Consider the following 17260-nt stretch of genomic DNA (forward strand, 5'->3'; position numbering starts at 1 on the left):
CCCCAAACATAAATTATGGCTACGCCCATGAGTCACAATGTTATGCTTTACCTCTGCTGTTGAAGGCAATATATGCCAGGTGATGGAGACCACAGAAAAGGAGGTTTCCATCTTGAACTCAGGTCCTGCCTCTCTGCTTCCCTTCAATGCATCTGGTTGGCAACTGTGAGAACAGGATACTGGCCTAGATGGGCCATGGGCCTCTTCCAGCAATGCTCTTTTTGTTCTTGGACCAAGGCGTCGTCCTGAAACTGAATCTGAAAGAAATGGGTGTTGCTGTTCTTTTGCAAGGGGGGAGCGATAAATTTTATTCTTTCAGCTTTACAAAATATGACATTTAGAGCACTGCAAACACTATTTTAACATTCATATATGATTGACCATTCACGAAATGCTACTCATTTAAGATATCCACTTCCCGGCTTAATAGGACAGTTAAAGCATCCCAAAACACATTTCCAATGCTTTCTCCTTCAAACTTCTCAGCCAGATATCTGACTCCCAGAACCTATGGCTTCGCTGCTGCTTTCTGTTGTTGTGGGTTTCTCATTAAAGCCAGCAGGTTTGGCTGGCACCAACTGTTCCCAAATCTGCTTTAAGAATTCATACTTTTGCCTTTCTTTGAGCTTCTGTTCCTCATCTTCTCTCTCTTTCTCATTATACACATTTCTTTTATGCTTGCACCCCAACATATGTACACAAATCTCTTTGCGCTCTGGGGTAATTTGGATGATGGATGTTCTTGATGGAGAGAAAATAGGGGAAATGTTGGGAATGCGATATCAGAATGCAACCATGCAGCTGACATGATCAAAGGGACGGTGCATCTTCCCTGCATGGAGGGGGTGGGGAATTATTATTTTTTGACCTCTGGCCTCACCCTCCGCTGGCATGTTTAACTGGATAGCTCTGTCCTTAGAGCAGGAGACTCTAGAGATCTCAGAGTTGTGGGTTCAAGCCCCACGTTGGGCAAAAAGATACCTGCATTGCGGGGGGTTGGACTAGATGGCCCTTGTAGGTCCTTCCAACTCTACAATTCTGTGATTCTGTGTGACCCTTCCTTCCCCAGAAGGGATTGCAGCCCTCAGATCGAAAAAGTTTCCCCACCTCTTCTGTATGGTGAACAGCCTTTCTGATGTGCTTGCCTTTGCCACGAGTAGCCATGTGAGGAGGTGACACTGTTTATATTTTATTAATTTGGTTTTCAATGTTTTATCTACATTCTTCTCTCATTTTTTAATTGTATTGCTTTATCACTGATGGTTTTGCCGCCTTTGGGAGGAAGATTGGGAAATACATTCCAATTAATCACTCGATGGGCAGCATCTAACCAAGTCCCATTGCAATTAATGGGACTGAGCTGGTTTGGCATGTCAATTTCCCTGGGTCTGCTTTCAGTCGGATGAGCAATAGATAAAGCCCAATAAGAATTCCCTAGGAAGATGTCCAGAACTTGTCTTCCAGATTCCCAGACTAGAGGCGCTCTTCTGCAGCTCTTTGAGGGTTAAATCCACCGAGCTGCAATTGCTAGAGAGGGAGGAGGTTTGGGAGGCGAGGGAGGGAAGAATGGGATTGCATTCATGAATGCCACTTCCTGTCTGCTGCCTTTGCCAACTGGGATTTTGAATTATCTTTGCAAGCGGCTGGAGAAAGATGTCTCAGAGCAGTGAATTAAAGGTACCTGGGATGATGGGTGGAGAGGAGGAGGAGAAAAAAAAACGATGGGGAGGAAAAGACAAATTGGGGGCAGGGGCAGGAAAAGCGGATTTGGGCAGGCAAGTCGAAAAGTGCTGTGGAAAAATCCCATAAATAACTAAAGAGGCAGGAAATCGCTCTCTGGCATGGTCTGGTAACAAGAAAGAGGGAAATAAACACAATCAGTGCCTCTTGGGCTCAGAAGCTGAGAGGAAGGATGCCTGAACTTATATATCAATCCATATGCTGCATTTCAAGAGAGATCCTTTCCCCCTGGGGATTGGGACTAAGCTGGGAACAACCTCTGTTGAATTGGCCCTGCAGCATCTTACGTTGGTGTTCTAGATATGGGATGTTTGTGAATTCTTTCCATGTTGCTCTTTAATCTTTTATTACTTCTGCGGTAGGAGAGAGCTGAATTCAGCAGGAGTGGCACATCTCACTGCCATGAAAATTAAGAACTACCTTAATACCAGGTCAGCCTTATGGTCTGTGTGGGCCAGAATATTCTACATCGGCAGTGGCTCATCCCAGGGGCATTTCTGGGTACCTTAAAAACTTGAGGAAGGGGTGTAGCTCAGTGGTGGAACATTTCCCTTGCATGCAGATGTTTCCAGGCATATCTAGGTAGAACTGGGAGAGAGTTGTGGCCTGGATTCTGATCTGACTAGAACAGATTACAGAACTGGGTCCAAACTAACAAAATGAATTTCCATAGGGACAAAGTTCTGCACTTGGGTAGGAAGAACCAGATGCACAAATATAAATATGGAGGACACTTGGCTTAACAGTAGTACATGTGAAAAGGATCTAGGGGTCTGAGTAGACCACCAGCTTAACATGAGTCCACATTGTGATGCAGCAGCAAAAAAAAGCTAACACTATTCCAGGCTGCATCTACAGAAGTATAGCGTCCCGATCAAGGGAAGTCATAGTACCATTCTATTCTACCTTGGTCAGACCACATTTGGAGTACTGTTTCCAGTTCTGGGTGCCATAATTTTAAGAAGAATACTGACAGGTTGGAATATGTGCAGAGGAGGGTGACCAAGATGATCAAGGGTCTGGAAACCAAGTTGAGGAAGTTGGGTATGTTTAGCCTGGGAAAGACGAGACGAATAGCCATATTCAAGTACAGTGGTGCCTCGCAAGACGAAATTAATTCATTCCGCGAGTCTCTTCGTCTTGCGGTTTTTTCATCTTGCGAAGCACCCCTATTAGTGGATTAGTGCTATTAGCGGCTATTAGCGGCTTAGCGGCTTAGAAAAAGGGAGGGGGGAGGGGAAAAACTTGCAAGACTCGCAAGACGTTTTCGTCTTGCGAAGCAAGCCCATAGGGAAATTCGTCTTGCGAAGCGCCTCGGAAAACAGAAAACCCTTTCGTCTAGCGAGTTTTTCGTCTTGCGAGGCATTCGTCTTGGATGGGAATCTATCATGGGTGTTTTAGTTGAGATTGCTGCATGTCAGAGCATTGGACTAGATCACCCTTAGGGTCCCTTCGGACTCTACCATTTTATGTTTCTGAAACAATTTTTCACTTTCCGAAAGAATGCATGAACTGAAATATACGGCTATTGTTTCAAACCCACACTTCGCTGAATTTTGCAGAGCAGTTCTTTTGTCAAGTAGTGTGTGCAAAAATGCATACAGTGGGATAAAGCGTGCATATACATGCATATGCTGGCAAAAAAGATGCACACAATTATGCCAGGGGAAATAGTTTTGGTATATTTTGCAGCAAACTTGCACACATAAAAGGTGTATGTTAGACATTTGCACTAAAACGCTGTTGAATTTTCATGAAGGCTTTAAAAGAAAATTGCAAACTGGCAAAGAGAACTTAAGATTGGACAATGAAAGACTTAAAGAAAAAATGCCCATATGCAGTGCCCCCATATGGTTAAATAATAAAGGAGCAAGGGGCAGCAGATTCGGCCCCCAGTGTAAAATACCTGGGGCTCACTGCCCCTTGGGCTGTGCCCTAATAACACCCCTGGCTATTCCTATCACCTGCTACTTGTTCCCTTTAGCTGACTCCTAGCAAAACAACACAGCCTTGTAGCAATTTAGGGACTAATACATTATTATCACTGCTTTTTTCTGGGGGGACACAGGGGTATGCCTAAACATTTTGTGAATCTTTGTACTTTTGTCCATTTTCTGCATTTATTTTTCCCAATTTGAACTATAAAATGGTGATTTTTCTTGAGTCAAAATGAGAGTACCCCTAAATATTTTTTTAGAAAAAAAGCACTATTATTGGTGCTAGTAGTATTAATTAGTAGCAGAATCCAAGGGGCGCCTCCCTGGGCATGCCCCCCCACTGCCAGATATTGGGGGCAGTTCTTTTTTCTGGGTGTATTCAAGGGTATGCAATACTGCCACCTTTCCCCAACAAATGTTAAAAGTGTAATTTACTGTAACAAGTTCACAGTGAGTACTGGAACCATTTTTCCTTTAAAAAAAGCACTTTGGGGGGCACGTAAGCTTCACCCCACATAATCGACTGCAAGACGCAGTACACAGACAACATTTGAATAGCAATTACCATCAACTTGGGGGGCGGCCCCCTCAAATATTTTATGGGGGGGGACAGGACCTTGGCCCCAAAGAGTTTACTCCTATGATGCTAGAGGAGAAGCTGATCTAGTGGCTTCTGGGTTTTAGGGAGATCTTGCAAGAGTCCTGCAAGATCACACAGGGAGGCACCTACAGTGCTTTCTCATGATCTTGCCAGAACGCAGAAGCTGCAGTCGTGTAAGTGGGGCTTTGGTGAGGGCAGCAAGCGGGGTGCATGGCATGAATTCAAAGTGGCACCTTCCCATTGCGGCAAAACAGGACAGGCTGCCTCTGCTTGTAGGAGAAGCTCTCCTGCCATTGCTGTTACCTCTCAGATGCCTCTCAGGTAGCCTCATCTCTGAGCTTATCTGTTATGTGTTAGTACCAACACCTTGAACTCAGCAGGTATCAGATTGGCACCCACTGCAAATACTGCAAAGAAGGTTAAGGGGTGATATGATAGCCATGTTCAAATATATAAAAGGATGTCACATAGAGGAGGGAGAAAGGTTGCTTTCTGCTGCTCCAGAGAAGCGGACACGGAGCAATGGTTCCAAACTACAAGAAAGAAGATTCCACCTAAACATTAGGAAGAACTTCCTGACAGTAAGAGCTGTTCGACAGTGGAATTTGCTGCCAAGGAGTGTGGTGGAGTCTCCTTCTTTGGAGGTCTTTAAGCAGAGGCTTGACAACCATATGTCAGGAGTGCTCTGATGGTGTTTCCTGCTTGGCAGGGGGTTGGACTCGATGGCCCTTGTGGTCTCTTCCAACTCTATGATTCTAAGGTGTTAGTGCTGGCAACCTGCTGTGGCCTTTTTTCTTCCTCAGAGGTAACCAGTGGAGAAATTGAGGAGGGGCAGGAGTAAGTCAGAGTTGCAGCACAATCATAAGGGTGGGTCTGTGAATTGGTGACTGCCAGCCCCCAATAATTATTTGCAAGGATATTTGGGGAAGGGCTGTAGGTAGCTCAGTGGTAGAGCACATGCGTCACATGCAAAAGGTCCCAGGTTCGATTCTCCACATCTCCAGGTATTTATTGCTGTTTCTTAGATTGACTTACCACCTTTCATCATAAGATTTCAGGGTGGTTTACAAAATAAAAGACAGGATAAAAACACAAGTAAATAATTAAAACAAACCAGCAAAACAATAGCCCCCCCCCTTCCTGCAGACACATTTAAAAGGCTGTAGAATATTAATCAGCCAAAGGCCTGGTTGAAGAGGAACATTATTGCCTGCCACCTAAAAATATATAATGAAGGCACCACGCGAATCTTCCTGGGGAGAACATTCCACAAATGGGGCGTCACTACAGCGAAGGCCCGTTCTTGTGTTGCCACCCTCCAGATCAAAGGAGGCACACGAAGGGTCTCAGATGATGAACGCAAAGTCTGGGCTGCTTTATGTGGAGAGAGGTGGTCCTTGAGGTATTGCAGCACAGTGGCGCCTCACAAGACGAAATTAATCCGTTCTGCAAGTCTCTTCGTCTAGCGGTTTTTTCGTCTTGCGAAGCAAGCCCATTGACGGCTTAGCGGATTAGCGCTATTAGCGGCTTTTAGCGGCTTAGCGGATAAGCAGATAAGCGGCTTAGCGGCTTAGAGAAAGGGGGGGGGGAAGGAAAAAAAAGCTGCAGGAACTCGCAAGACATTTTCGTCTTGCGAAGCAAGCCCATAGGGAAATTCGTCTTGCGAAGCACCTCCAAAACGGAAAACTCTTTCGTCTAGCGGGTTTTCTGTCTTGCGAGGCATTCGTCTTGCGGGGCACCACTGTACTGAGCCGTTTAAGGCTTTATAGGTCAAAACCAGCACTTTCAGTTGGGCTAGAAGATAATTGGCAGCCGGTGCTGTCAGACCAGGATTGGTGTGATACACTCAAACTGTCTTGTCCCAGTGAGCAACCTGTCTGCCGAATTCTGCAGCAGCTGAAGCTTCTGAATCGTCTTCAGGGGCAGCCTTACATATAACATGTTGCAGCAGGGCTGGAAATGTCATAGAATCATAGAACTGTAGAGTTGGAAGGGACCCCGAGGGTCATCTAGTCCAATCCCAGGAACCCTGGAGAGCTGCTGCCACTCATAATGCTAGAACTCAGGGACACCCCATAAAGCAGAATGTTGGACGATTTCAGGACGGACAAAAGAAAGTCCTCCTTCACACAACCTGCAGTTAAAACTGGAATTTGTTCCCACAAGGTGCAATGGTGGCTACAAAAGAGGATTAGGCAGATTCATGGAGGGTACGTTTGACTTTTATTACACCTGTTTTGCAAAAGTCCAGGAAAGAATCGGAATACCATAGTTTAAAACTACTGTTAGAGGACAAGAATCCCAAGACTACATTAAATGTAGCTAAATTCTGTGCGTCTGCAATCAATCGCAGGAAGCAAGTGGTATCCCATAATGTTCAAACCCCTAAATGTTAATTACAGGGGACATGCTAACAATTAATTTTAATTTTTGTATTTAGAGCCTTGTTATATTCATATTGTCCCTAGTATTTCTGATATTTTTTATGATCTGTGTTATTGTGTGTGTTGATGCTGGTCTGTGACCGTATTAATAAATTCAATTCAATGGAGGGTACTTGCTACGATGGCTGTGTTCTGTCACTAGGCCTCTGTATGCCAGGTAACCCTGTTGCACAGAGGTTTTGCTTTTGAGGCACCTGTTTGGCCACCATGACCTCACGAACTACATGGACCAGAGGTCCAGCTCTGAAGAGTGCAGCTTCCGACTTCCCTCTCTTTCATTTGTTGCCTGGTATTCAAAAGTACCGGGACGCGGGTGGCGCTGTGGGTTAAACCACAGAGCCTAGGACTTGCCGATCAGAAGGTCGGCGGTTCGAATCCCCACGACGGGGTGAGCGCTCGTTGTTCGGTCCCTGCTCCTGCCAACCTAGCAGTTCGAAAGCACATCAAAGTGCAAGTAGATAAATAGGTACCGCTCCGGCGGGAAGGTAAACGGTGTTTCCGTGCACTGCTCTGGTTTACCAGAAGCGGCTTAGTCATGCTGGCCACGTGACCCAGAAGCTGTCTGCGGACAAATGTCGGCTCCCTTGGCCAATAAAGCGAGATAAGCGCCGCAACCCCAGAGTCGGTCACGACTGGACCTAATGGTCAGGGGTCCCTTTACCTTTACCTTTATTCAAAGGTACACTGCCTCTGATTCTGCTGGTTTCATCTGGCAGCTGTGAGTAATGACTGCCGAAACTGGATGTGGTTCTGGGGAAAGGTGGGGTGGCCAGAGAAACAGAGAGACTGCCTTTTCCCCCGTTGCTGCTTTTTGACCCATAAAAGCTGCTGTTTGTTGGGATGGCGAGCAATTGCGGGGGGGGGGGGGAGAGCACTCTGCATATTAGAAGTGCTCTGTCAAATCCTTTTATTAGATTAATAAAAAGCAAGGCAGTCTCTGGCTCTAGGCTAAGCGCACCAATAAAGAAGCAGCAGGCCCCAGATGCATCAGAGCGCATGCCTCCCTCTTAACCCCCACCCAAAATAAAACAGGATAGGATACACTGTGCTCCCGCCCCTTGCATCCCTATTCTGGATGGCGAAGGGCCTCTTCTCGGACCAGCTATGTAGACTCCCCACCACACCCAAGACATACACCTCTTTCAGCAGGATCTGTGCTTCTTTTTTTTAAAAAAGTATTCCAGCCTGCATTTTATGACCCAAATAGCAGGGTACAAATTATAACAGCAGTAAAGTGCTGGTGGAGGAAAGCTGGATTTACCACTGCAGCAGCCAATGTGGCAAGGCAGAGCTCTCAAAATAATTACACAAACAGAGAGAGAGAGAGAGGGAGGGAGGGGTAATTAACTCTGAGTATCTGCTGGGTGTAGGGGACGCGGGTGGCGCTGTGGGTAAAACCTCAGTGCCTAGGACTTGCCGATCATATGGTCGGCGGTTCGAATCCCCATGGCGGGGTGAGCTCCCATCGTTTGGTCCCAGCTCCTGCCCACCTAGCAGTTTGAAAGCACCCCTAAGTGCAAGTAGATAAATAGGGACCGCTTTACAGCGGGAAGGTAAACGGCGTTCCATGTGCTGCGCTGGTGCTGGCTCGCCAGCTGCAGCTTCGTCATGCTGGCCACGTGGCCCGGAAGTGTTTTCAGAGGCGCCGGCTCACGGCCTCTAGAGCGAGATGAGCATGCAACCCTAGAGTCGGACACGACTGGCCCGTACGGGCAGGGGTACCTTTACCTTTACCTATCTGCTGGGTGTGCAGGAGGTCCCCAGGTTCAATCCCTGGCAGCTCCAGGTAGGGCTAGGAAAGACTCCCTGCTCACATTCTCCCTATACAGTTAAAGGACTTGGATGCCACTTTAAGCAGTCATGGCTTCCCCCAATGAATTCTGGGAGGTGTCATTTGTTAAGGGTGCTGGGAGTTCTTAAGGAGACACCCTATTCTGCTCCCGGAGCTACAATTCCCAGAGTTCCCTGGGAAAAGGGATTGATTGCAAAACCACTCTGGGAATGGTAGCTCTGTGACTATTTGAGTATGTGAAAAATGGCATTGAAAACGAGCTTTTTCATTAGGATTTCCACCCCCCCCCCACACACAAAATTTGGCAGATTTCTACGGAAATGTGAAGAATTGGAGGTGAGAAAAACGAGAAGCATAGAACTGAAATGAACTGATTTGTCTTATCTCTATGGTTTCGGGTTCAAGTTTCTAATGCTTTTACTAAAGGTTCAAACCATCATTTAAATTACTATGATACTGCTGTCAACAGTGCTGGCTTCTCCCAAATAATTCTGGGAGCTGTGGTTTGTGAAGGGTGCTGGGAGTTATACTTCTCAGAGTTCCCTAATGGTTATACCATTGTGATGGGAAAAGGGAGGCTCCTAACAACTCTAAGCCTCTAGAATTCTTAAGCCACGGCTGTTTAAAGTGGTATCATATAGTGCATTAGACATGTGAATGTGGCCTCCATGACCCAACTGTATTGCTGTGGAAGCAAGCTTTGTGCTTCCACAGGGCTCTTCTTGGGCTACCACCTCCAATCACTAAAGCAGGGTGGGGAGCCTGGGGCCCTCCAAATGTAGGATTCCCACTCCCAGCAGCCCCAGCCATCGTGGCCAATGATCATAACAATGTGAGTTGCAATCCAGCAACATCTGGAGGGCCACAGACTCCCCATTCTTGTGCTAAAGTTTGTGTAATATATCTGGTTTTGGTAGAGAGCCTGATTTTAGTCATCACACGTGTGCAGAGACACACAGCCTTTTCACTGAGTCGCGGATGTTTCCCTCTGCATTTCACTCTTTATCCAAAGAACAGGAGAGCGATGAAGCATACTGTAGTTCACAAACGCTTGTGCCATAATAAAAGCATTAAGTCTTCGAGGTGCCACAAGGCTCTTTGTTCTTTTTGCAGAATAAAGTGTGGCAAATGTCAGTGTAGAACCACAGAAGTATATCACAGGAGCCACAAAATTAAGCTAGGAATTGGGAATGTGCCCTAGTAAATATCCGCTCAGATGCAAGCTCATTAGGAGGCCTTAAGCAAGCCTCCTCTACTCTTTTTTTCTCTCCTTTTCCTTTTTAAAATAAGCTTAAAAGAATTGTATCAGGTTTGCTTCTTTTCTTCCTGGCAGAGGTTCTGTGTCTGACTTTTTAAGAGGTGCGCATAACTGGCAGGGACTCTTAAGATTATTATTTATTTATCTCATTTAATGGTTTGGCGCCCTGCTTTTCTTGTAAAATAAAACCAAAGCAGCCCGCACCAGGGAATCAACAGATTAAAGCCATCCATCATTAAAAACAATAAAAGCAGCAGAACTGAAGCAGATCGCAAAAGTAACAGAGGCCAGCAAAATAAAATCGGTCTGTAAAATGGTAACAAAATTGCGGGGGGGGGGGTGAGGGGGTGGCAGCATTGCAAAGCTACTCGCAGCTGCTGCCAAAAGCCTTTAATTGGTGAGGAACAATAAACCAGGGCTACTCTCCTTGGTGTGAGGCTTCAGAAAGTAGGTGATCATGGAGCAGGACCTCCACTGTTGAGAAGAGAGTATGCGGTGTGCACAGTGCCATCTGGAGCCACCAACCTTTTGGGACTGGTGGGCACACTGGGAATTTTGAGAAATCACCATGGGCACCAATCACAAAATGGCTGTTGTGGATGCATGACATAACGCAAGATGGCTGCTATGGGAACGTGGCGTGAGACAAAATGGCTGCCACCGCTGAAAGAGAAGGAGGAGAGACAGGAACACAAAATGGAGCGGATATGTGTCCCATCCTCAAATCTGGCACCCCGTCACATGAGGAAAGGGGTCTAAACCAGCCACCGCTGTGGTCGCTCACTGAGCAAAGCTCTTTGCATCTCTCTTCTGTTCAGGATAGGAGGGAGAGAAGGGGTTCAGTTCTGGCATCCGATAAAAATGTGGGCATGGGAATGTGTGTGTTCAGTGTAGGGGATGCTGAGCCAAAGTAAACAGTCCCTCATGCATCGTGGACTCAGCTGAGACCTATTTGCTGAGACCTTTTGTGTATGCCTTAGGGAGGTATGTGCGGCTGGGCCTTCAAGTGCAGTGGAGGACACTGCCAGGTCACATCCACACCGTACAATTTGAGCACTCTTGAGCCCACTTTCAATAGTCATGGCTTCCCCCAAAGAATCTTGGGAACTATGTTCAGGGTGCTGACAGTTGTTAGGAGGACCCCTTCACAGAGCTACAGTCCACAGCAGGCTTAAAAAAACTACAGTTTTCACATTTGGCCTGGGGTGGGTGGGTGGGAGGACACACAATGAATTTTAAAACTGGTATGAGTGTTATAAAAATGTGGTGTGACCCCCAGTCATATCCACTTTAGTTGCATTAAATAAGGAAAGGTGCCATATTGTCCTTCCGCCTCAGGCAGGGAAAGGCCTCAAGCCAGGCCTGTAGGTGATGGAGGCAATTTTGCTGTGCCTCCCCATATTCATGAACATCAGCTTTATGCTTGTAGTGTTGGAGAACGCTTGCTATTATTTATTTAAATTCCATTTAATAATTGCTTCCCAGAAAATGCCTCCAAGCAATTTCACAATGAAAACCAGCAGCAATAAAAGCAATTGCACAGTGACCTATATATTAAAATGAAAAACAACAATGCAAGGGAGGAGAACAACAACAACTACAAACGCTTTCATATGTAAAAGCAATTAAAAACCACTTTTGTATGTAAAATCAATTTCAAATCTGACGCCGATAGAAAATGGGATAAATATCTTCACTTAAAAGGCTCTTTGAAAAAGGAAGGTCTTCGATAGGCAATGGAGACTTTGCTTGTCTGATCTGTAATGGGAAAGGGGCTTCTAAGGGCAGGTACCAACATGCTAAAGGCTCGATTCCTATATTGTGATGTGGTAATAACTACAAAAGGTCCTCTCCTGCAGAGTACAGGGATCAGAGATCTTAAGCCCTTACTAAAATAACACTAAGAATCAGAAAATGAATGGAAATTAAGCTTTCTATTGCGAGGAAGGCAGCCTCTCTTGCAGTAAAGTTATTTGGAATCCATTGCAGACGTGGTGTGCTCCTGTTGTTCTCTTCAAGCTTCTGCCAACCTATCAATTCGAAAGCACACCAGTGCAAGTAGATAAATAGGTACCGCTGCGACGGGAAGGTAAGCAGCATTTCTGTGCGCTCTGGCTTCTGTCAGGGTGTCCCGTTGCGCCAGAAGCGGTTTAGTCATGCTGGCCACATGACCCGGAAAGCTGTCTGTGGACAAACACCTGATCCCTCGGCCTGAAAGTGAGATGAGTGCCACAAGCCCATAGTCGCTTGACCATCCAGGAGTCCTTTACCTTTTACCTTTTTACCTTATGCATGAGGGTATACATGCATTTTGACACATCTCTCCTCCCTTTATTTTAATGTCGTTTTAGTAAAGCTGTGATACAAATTTCTGCTTGATGTGTACATTGTTAAAACTATGGAACTTGCTCTCTCAGCTTGGATTCATTTTAAAAGGATTAGACAAATATTGCAGAGGAGAAAGCTCCTAATCACTACTAGACATGACGACTATATCCTCTACTGTCAGAAGTGATCTATGCCTCTGAATGCCAATTGCTGGGAATCACAAGTGGAGAAGGCAGTGCTGTTCCCCTCAGGTCCTGCTTGTAGGTTTCCCCCAGGCACCTGGTCAGCCATTTTAAGAACAGGATGCTGGACTAGATTGGGACATTCGTATGATGCAGCAGGGCTCTTCTTAGGCTCTTAAATTTTATGTATAGAAAGCATACGTGCCTTCCTTCAATGTTTTTGTGCAGCTGGAAGGTGTCCTTGAAGTGTGAGAACACCCCTAGATGGAGAAATGTGCATTGGCTGGAATGGCTGGAATGTAGCCTACGGTAGAAAGATAAAAAAACATTTGACTGATTAATATTCTACAGCCTCTTAAATGTGTTTGTGGGTGGGTAGAGGGGTTATAGTTTTGTTGTTTTTGTTTTAAATATTTATTTTAGCTTTCATCTTGTATTTTTAATTTTGTGAACTACACAGATTTTTTGATGAAGGGGGTATATAAATTTAATAATAAAAAATAAGTATCTGTTGCTCCTCCCACTTTTTTGTCCGGCCCCTCCCACCATTGGTATGTGCACCCTGTAATAATGTCAATTTCCTGTATTCCTTATAAATCTGTTTGCTCGGACCACCAAGACTCTTTGTTTCATGAAATTGACTAATAATCTAGTGTTTCCTCTCTGATTTGCTGCTTAGACTTAATTATGCAGTCTGTTTGCAGTGTTCCTCCTTGTACCAGTCTGGGTATGTAATCAGGGAAGGGGAAGGTCTTTGGTTCAGTTTGCATTTAAATATTAAGCTACCTAATTCACACTGACACAATACAAAAATGGAAACACAGCTGTCCTTTGAAATTTGTACTCTGAAATTTGTACTTCTTTTAATTTTGAAGCATAATTCTCTAGCCGAGTGACTTCTACAAAAATTCATACTTACTGGACTAAAGTGCACAGTAAAATGCATATATCAGTTAAAATAGTATACAAAAAAGGCATTGTATTGCCGGGGTGGGGGTGGGATTGCTATATAAAAATGTGTATATTAGGAAAATCACCATACCAAGATACATATATTAGGAGAAATAAAAATGCTGATGAATATTCATGAGGGCTATACACACACGCACACATATCACAAACAGATGTGGAAAAGTGGAGAATGGAATATAAGTCTGGGAAATTAGAAAATGAGAAAAGCTGATTTTGCCGAATCTCCCATCCCTAAGATGTAATACCCGCCCCTCAAACAACGCTTCATGGATTGGCAATAGATTTGTGGCTTTCTCCAGTATCAGGAATTGGGAAGCTATGACCCTTCAACTCCCATAATCCCTGGCCATTGGATGATAGGAGATTTAGCCCAAGAACATCTGGAGGGTACCACTTCCCTGTCCTATATGAACCTCCCTATAAATTATGATAATCTTCCAAGTTCCTCTTGCATGTCCCAGTTGGGGGGGGGGGACCATGAGCAAGGACTTTTCTGCAGTAACACCCTGGTCCTCACCATATCCCTGGTGGTGTTCAGTCAGGCAATGAGGACATTCCACATAGCTTTTAATGTAGGGCTGGTATTTTATTGTGGGTGTATTCTGCAGCATGCTCTTGACCCAGAAGTCATTTCTGTACCATATATTTGGAGGTGAGGGAAAGGGGGTGTTTTTGTTTTGTTTTGTTTTGTTTTGCTTCCTGTTTTTATTATGTATTTTGTGTTTTTATCTTTTATTTTGATGCTGTGAGCCGCCCCGAGATCTTCGGATGAAGGGCAGTATACAAAGTTAATAAATAATAATGATATATTTAAATAATAATATATTTAAAGCATTCTTATACCACTTTAAACAGTCATGGCTTCCCATCAAAGAAACCTGAAAACTGTAATTTTTAAAGAGCTTGGAATTGTAGCTCTGTGTTGGGTAAACTATAGTTCCCAGGATTCAGTGGTGTAAATGTGTGTTAAATATATTGTGCAGATGCGACTGATCAGCTATGATTTTTTTCTGCTTTACAGTGGTGCCCCGCAAGACGAACGCCTCGCAAGACGGAAAACCCGCTAGACGAAAGGGTCTTCCGTTTTGGAGGCGCTTCGCAAAACGAATTTCCCTATGGGCTTGCTTCGCAAGACGAAATGTCTTGCGAGTTCCTGCGGGTTTTTTCCCCTCCCCCCCTTTTCCTAAGCCACTAAGCCGCTTATCAGCTGATCCGCTGATAAGCCGCTTAACAGCTGATCCGCTAACAGCCGCTAAACCGCTAATAGCGCTAATCCGCTAAGCTGTCAATGGGCTTGTTTTGCAAGACGAAAAAACCGCTATACGAAGAGCCTCACGGAACGGATTGATTTCGTCTTGCGAGGCACCACTGTATTTGTTGCTGGTGGATTTATTTTACTTTATTAGTTGTTGTTATTCATTATGCACACTTCACTGTAAGGCCCATGGGCAGGTTAGAGCAATTTGAAATACAACATTTGTTAAATAATGTTTCTCCAGTGCTACCACACGCACTATAGCGCACTATAGGGGCTATAGCGCATCCGAAGTGGGACAAAAATAATAATAATACTCCAGAACGTTTGCGGCATGAAAAGTTAAAAGGATTTCAGCCGTAAGCCACAAGACATGCAGTGACTAGACATGCAGTGACTAGCCACAAGACATGCAGTGACTAGACACAAGACATGCAGTGACAAGACATGCAGTTTCTGCCTCCAAATCTTTGAAGATGTAAACAGTATTGAAAGTGGAATAGTGTGTAGACACCCCAGTTGCATCATGGGCATGAAACATTAGCCATGCACAATAAAAAGGACTTTTGGAGGAGTGCGAACTCTGTTCCCTTCTTATTTTTAAGGCTTTAGTTTTAATTTTCGTTCCTTGATGTTTACATTGGGGGGGGGGGCATTTGAGAGCGGCTTTGCTAGGGCTAGAAAAGCAACATTGTGTGTGTGTGTGTGTGGCATTTTGTAGTCCAAGAAAAGCTCCCACCGCTGTTCACTTTCTGGCCTTTAAAAGACTGCAAGTCAAGTCCTCTTGACTGCAACAGATTAACATGGCCACTATCCCTCTGCAATTGTTCTCCTCTGTTGATGTTGTTGTTTTTCCTACTTGGAGTGGTTCAGAGGGTTAAACCTACGAAGCTCTGGTTCCTAGAAAGGCCTGTGGAAATTTGAGATGAGAGCTGCAGAGAGAGAGAGAGAGAGAGAGAGAGAGAGAGAGAGAGAGAGGAAGGGGGGGGAAGGCTCCCTCTCCCTTCTCGTCCCACCTCCCGCCTCCGGTCTGACATGAGAAACGGCCTCTTGCATCTCGCTTCCCAACCTGGGAGCAATCGAAGGGCTGCGGCAGACACAAAGGCTGCAAGGCGCGGGTGAGTTCAAGGAAGAAAGGAAGGAAGGGGGGGCACCCGGATGCAAGCTACAAAGTAGTGGCAGCGGGAGGGGGCTGAGTGGGAGAGACGAGAGAGATGGGGAACTAATGCCAGAGGGAAGGAGCAGGGGGTCCTCGGAGAAACTTAAAAGTGTGCAAAATTCGACTCAGAACACTTGTGTACCCAGATGCCATGTGGTTTGACATGGGTGCTTTAATGCGGTCTGGATTCGCACGGTCGCCAGGAACTGTTATTGCAGAAGAACTGAGAGAGAGGCAGGCTGTCACCCCGAGAGGCAGGGCCTAAATCGGAGGCTTTCCAAACTGTGCCCCGGGGAATCCAGGAGTCCCTCTGAAGCGGAACTCCGCGAGAGGATCAGTAATGGCGGACCAGCTTCCTGGGGCAGCGGGCTGGGGGGAGATGGGGGGGGCATCAGCTTCCTGTTGCCACTGATCTTCCCCCAGGCAGGTGGGGCAGTATGTCTCAGGTGCACTCAAAGAGGATGGGATGGCGAGGCCCAAGCCCTCCTGGCCAGCACAGTGCATGAACTGAACAGAGCATCCCACGCCTTGAATCCTCTTGCGGGGAGTTCCATGGACAACATAGCCAGCTAGATGAGACAACGCGAAAAGGGTATTGACTTTGAAAAGTGCTAGTCTGTGTTGGTCAGCGGCCCTCTGGAAGTTGTCGGGGGACGCATATTCCCCTTACAAGTCCCAGAGTTCCCTGGGAAGGGGAACTGAGTGTTAAACCACTCCAGGGATTATAGCTCTGTTAGTTGAATAGGAGTCTCCTAACAATTCTCAGCACCCTGAACAAACTACAGTTCCCAGGATTATGTGGGGGAAGCCATGACTGTTTAAAGTGATATAATACTGCTTTAAATACATAGTGCAGATGGGGCCTGGGAGAGGATAGGGGGAAGGGGGTCAGTCTCACAATGCCAAAGTGAGCCAGCAAGTTATTTAATACACATTTATTCCATCTTTTAAGATGGACCTTGGCATCAGTTATCGGTGTCCTGGTTACTTCCAGGCTGGATTACAGCATTGCTATTCATGTGAAGCTGCTTTAAAAAACAGACAAAACCAATGCCTCATAAACTTCCAATTGATGCAAAATGTTGCTGACAGGCTTGAGATCTGGCGCCTAAAATTTGGAGTTTTGTGGCTCTATCTGCGATGGTTGCCAGCTTTTGTTTTGGAGCTTTATTTCATGAATGGCTGCTATTAGTTGTTAAGGACCTGGAATGGCTTTGGGGCCAGGTCACCTCAGTAATCGCTTGCACCCATGTGAACCAGTGGGCACTGAGGATCAGCTTCGGAGCTTCTGTGCTCTGCCCTTTTCCATGTGTGATGGGCCATGATGACAGAAGTGGCCTTTGTTGGTGGTGGCCCCACAATTGTGGAATGCCCTTCCCACGAAAAATTCACCTGGCTTTTCTGCCTTTTGGTTGGTGCTAAGGCTGTATATGCTCCATACATTTAAAGCACATCACATGCCCCCCCAAACCCTGGGAACAGTCTGTAAGGGTGCTGGGAATTGCAGCTGTGTGAGAGAGAAACTACAGTTCCCATTATTCTTTGGGAGGGAGTCATGGATGTGCTTTAAACATATTGTGTGTGTGTAGCCG

The 17260-nt window shown here is 45.7% G+C and overlaps 1 protein-coding gene across 3 annotated transcripts in view; it reads left to right on the forward strand.

Annotated features, from left to right (window-relative positions):
- Positions 1-17260, forward strand: part of LOC307207811 (uncharacterized protein) — a 31657-nt gene that overhangs the window by 1818 nt on the left and 12579 nt on the right. The window contains exon 1 of one of the 3 annotated variants that reach the window (XM_079961881.1): positions 1556-1677. The exons of 1 other annotated variant lie outside the window; for it this stretch is intronic. In XM_079961881.1, the coding sequence (XP_079818007.1) occupies positions 1654-1677 (24 nt within the window). In that variant the 5' untranslated portion in view covers positions 1556-1653. Of the gene's footprint in view, positions 1-1555; positions 1678-15482; positions 15628-17260 lie in introns of those variants that run through there. One more of the 3 variants, XM_079961882.1, reaches the window with a different exon arrangement.

The sequence above is a fragment of the Podarcis cretensis genome, assembly GCF_951804945.1.
Source record: "Podarcis cretensis genome assembly, chromosome: 2".
NCBI lineage: Eukaryota > Metazoa > Chordata > Lepidosauria > Squamata > Lacertidae > Podarcis > Podarcis cretensis.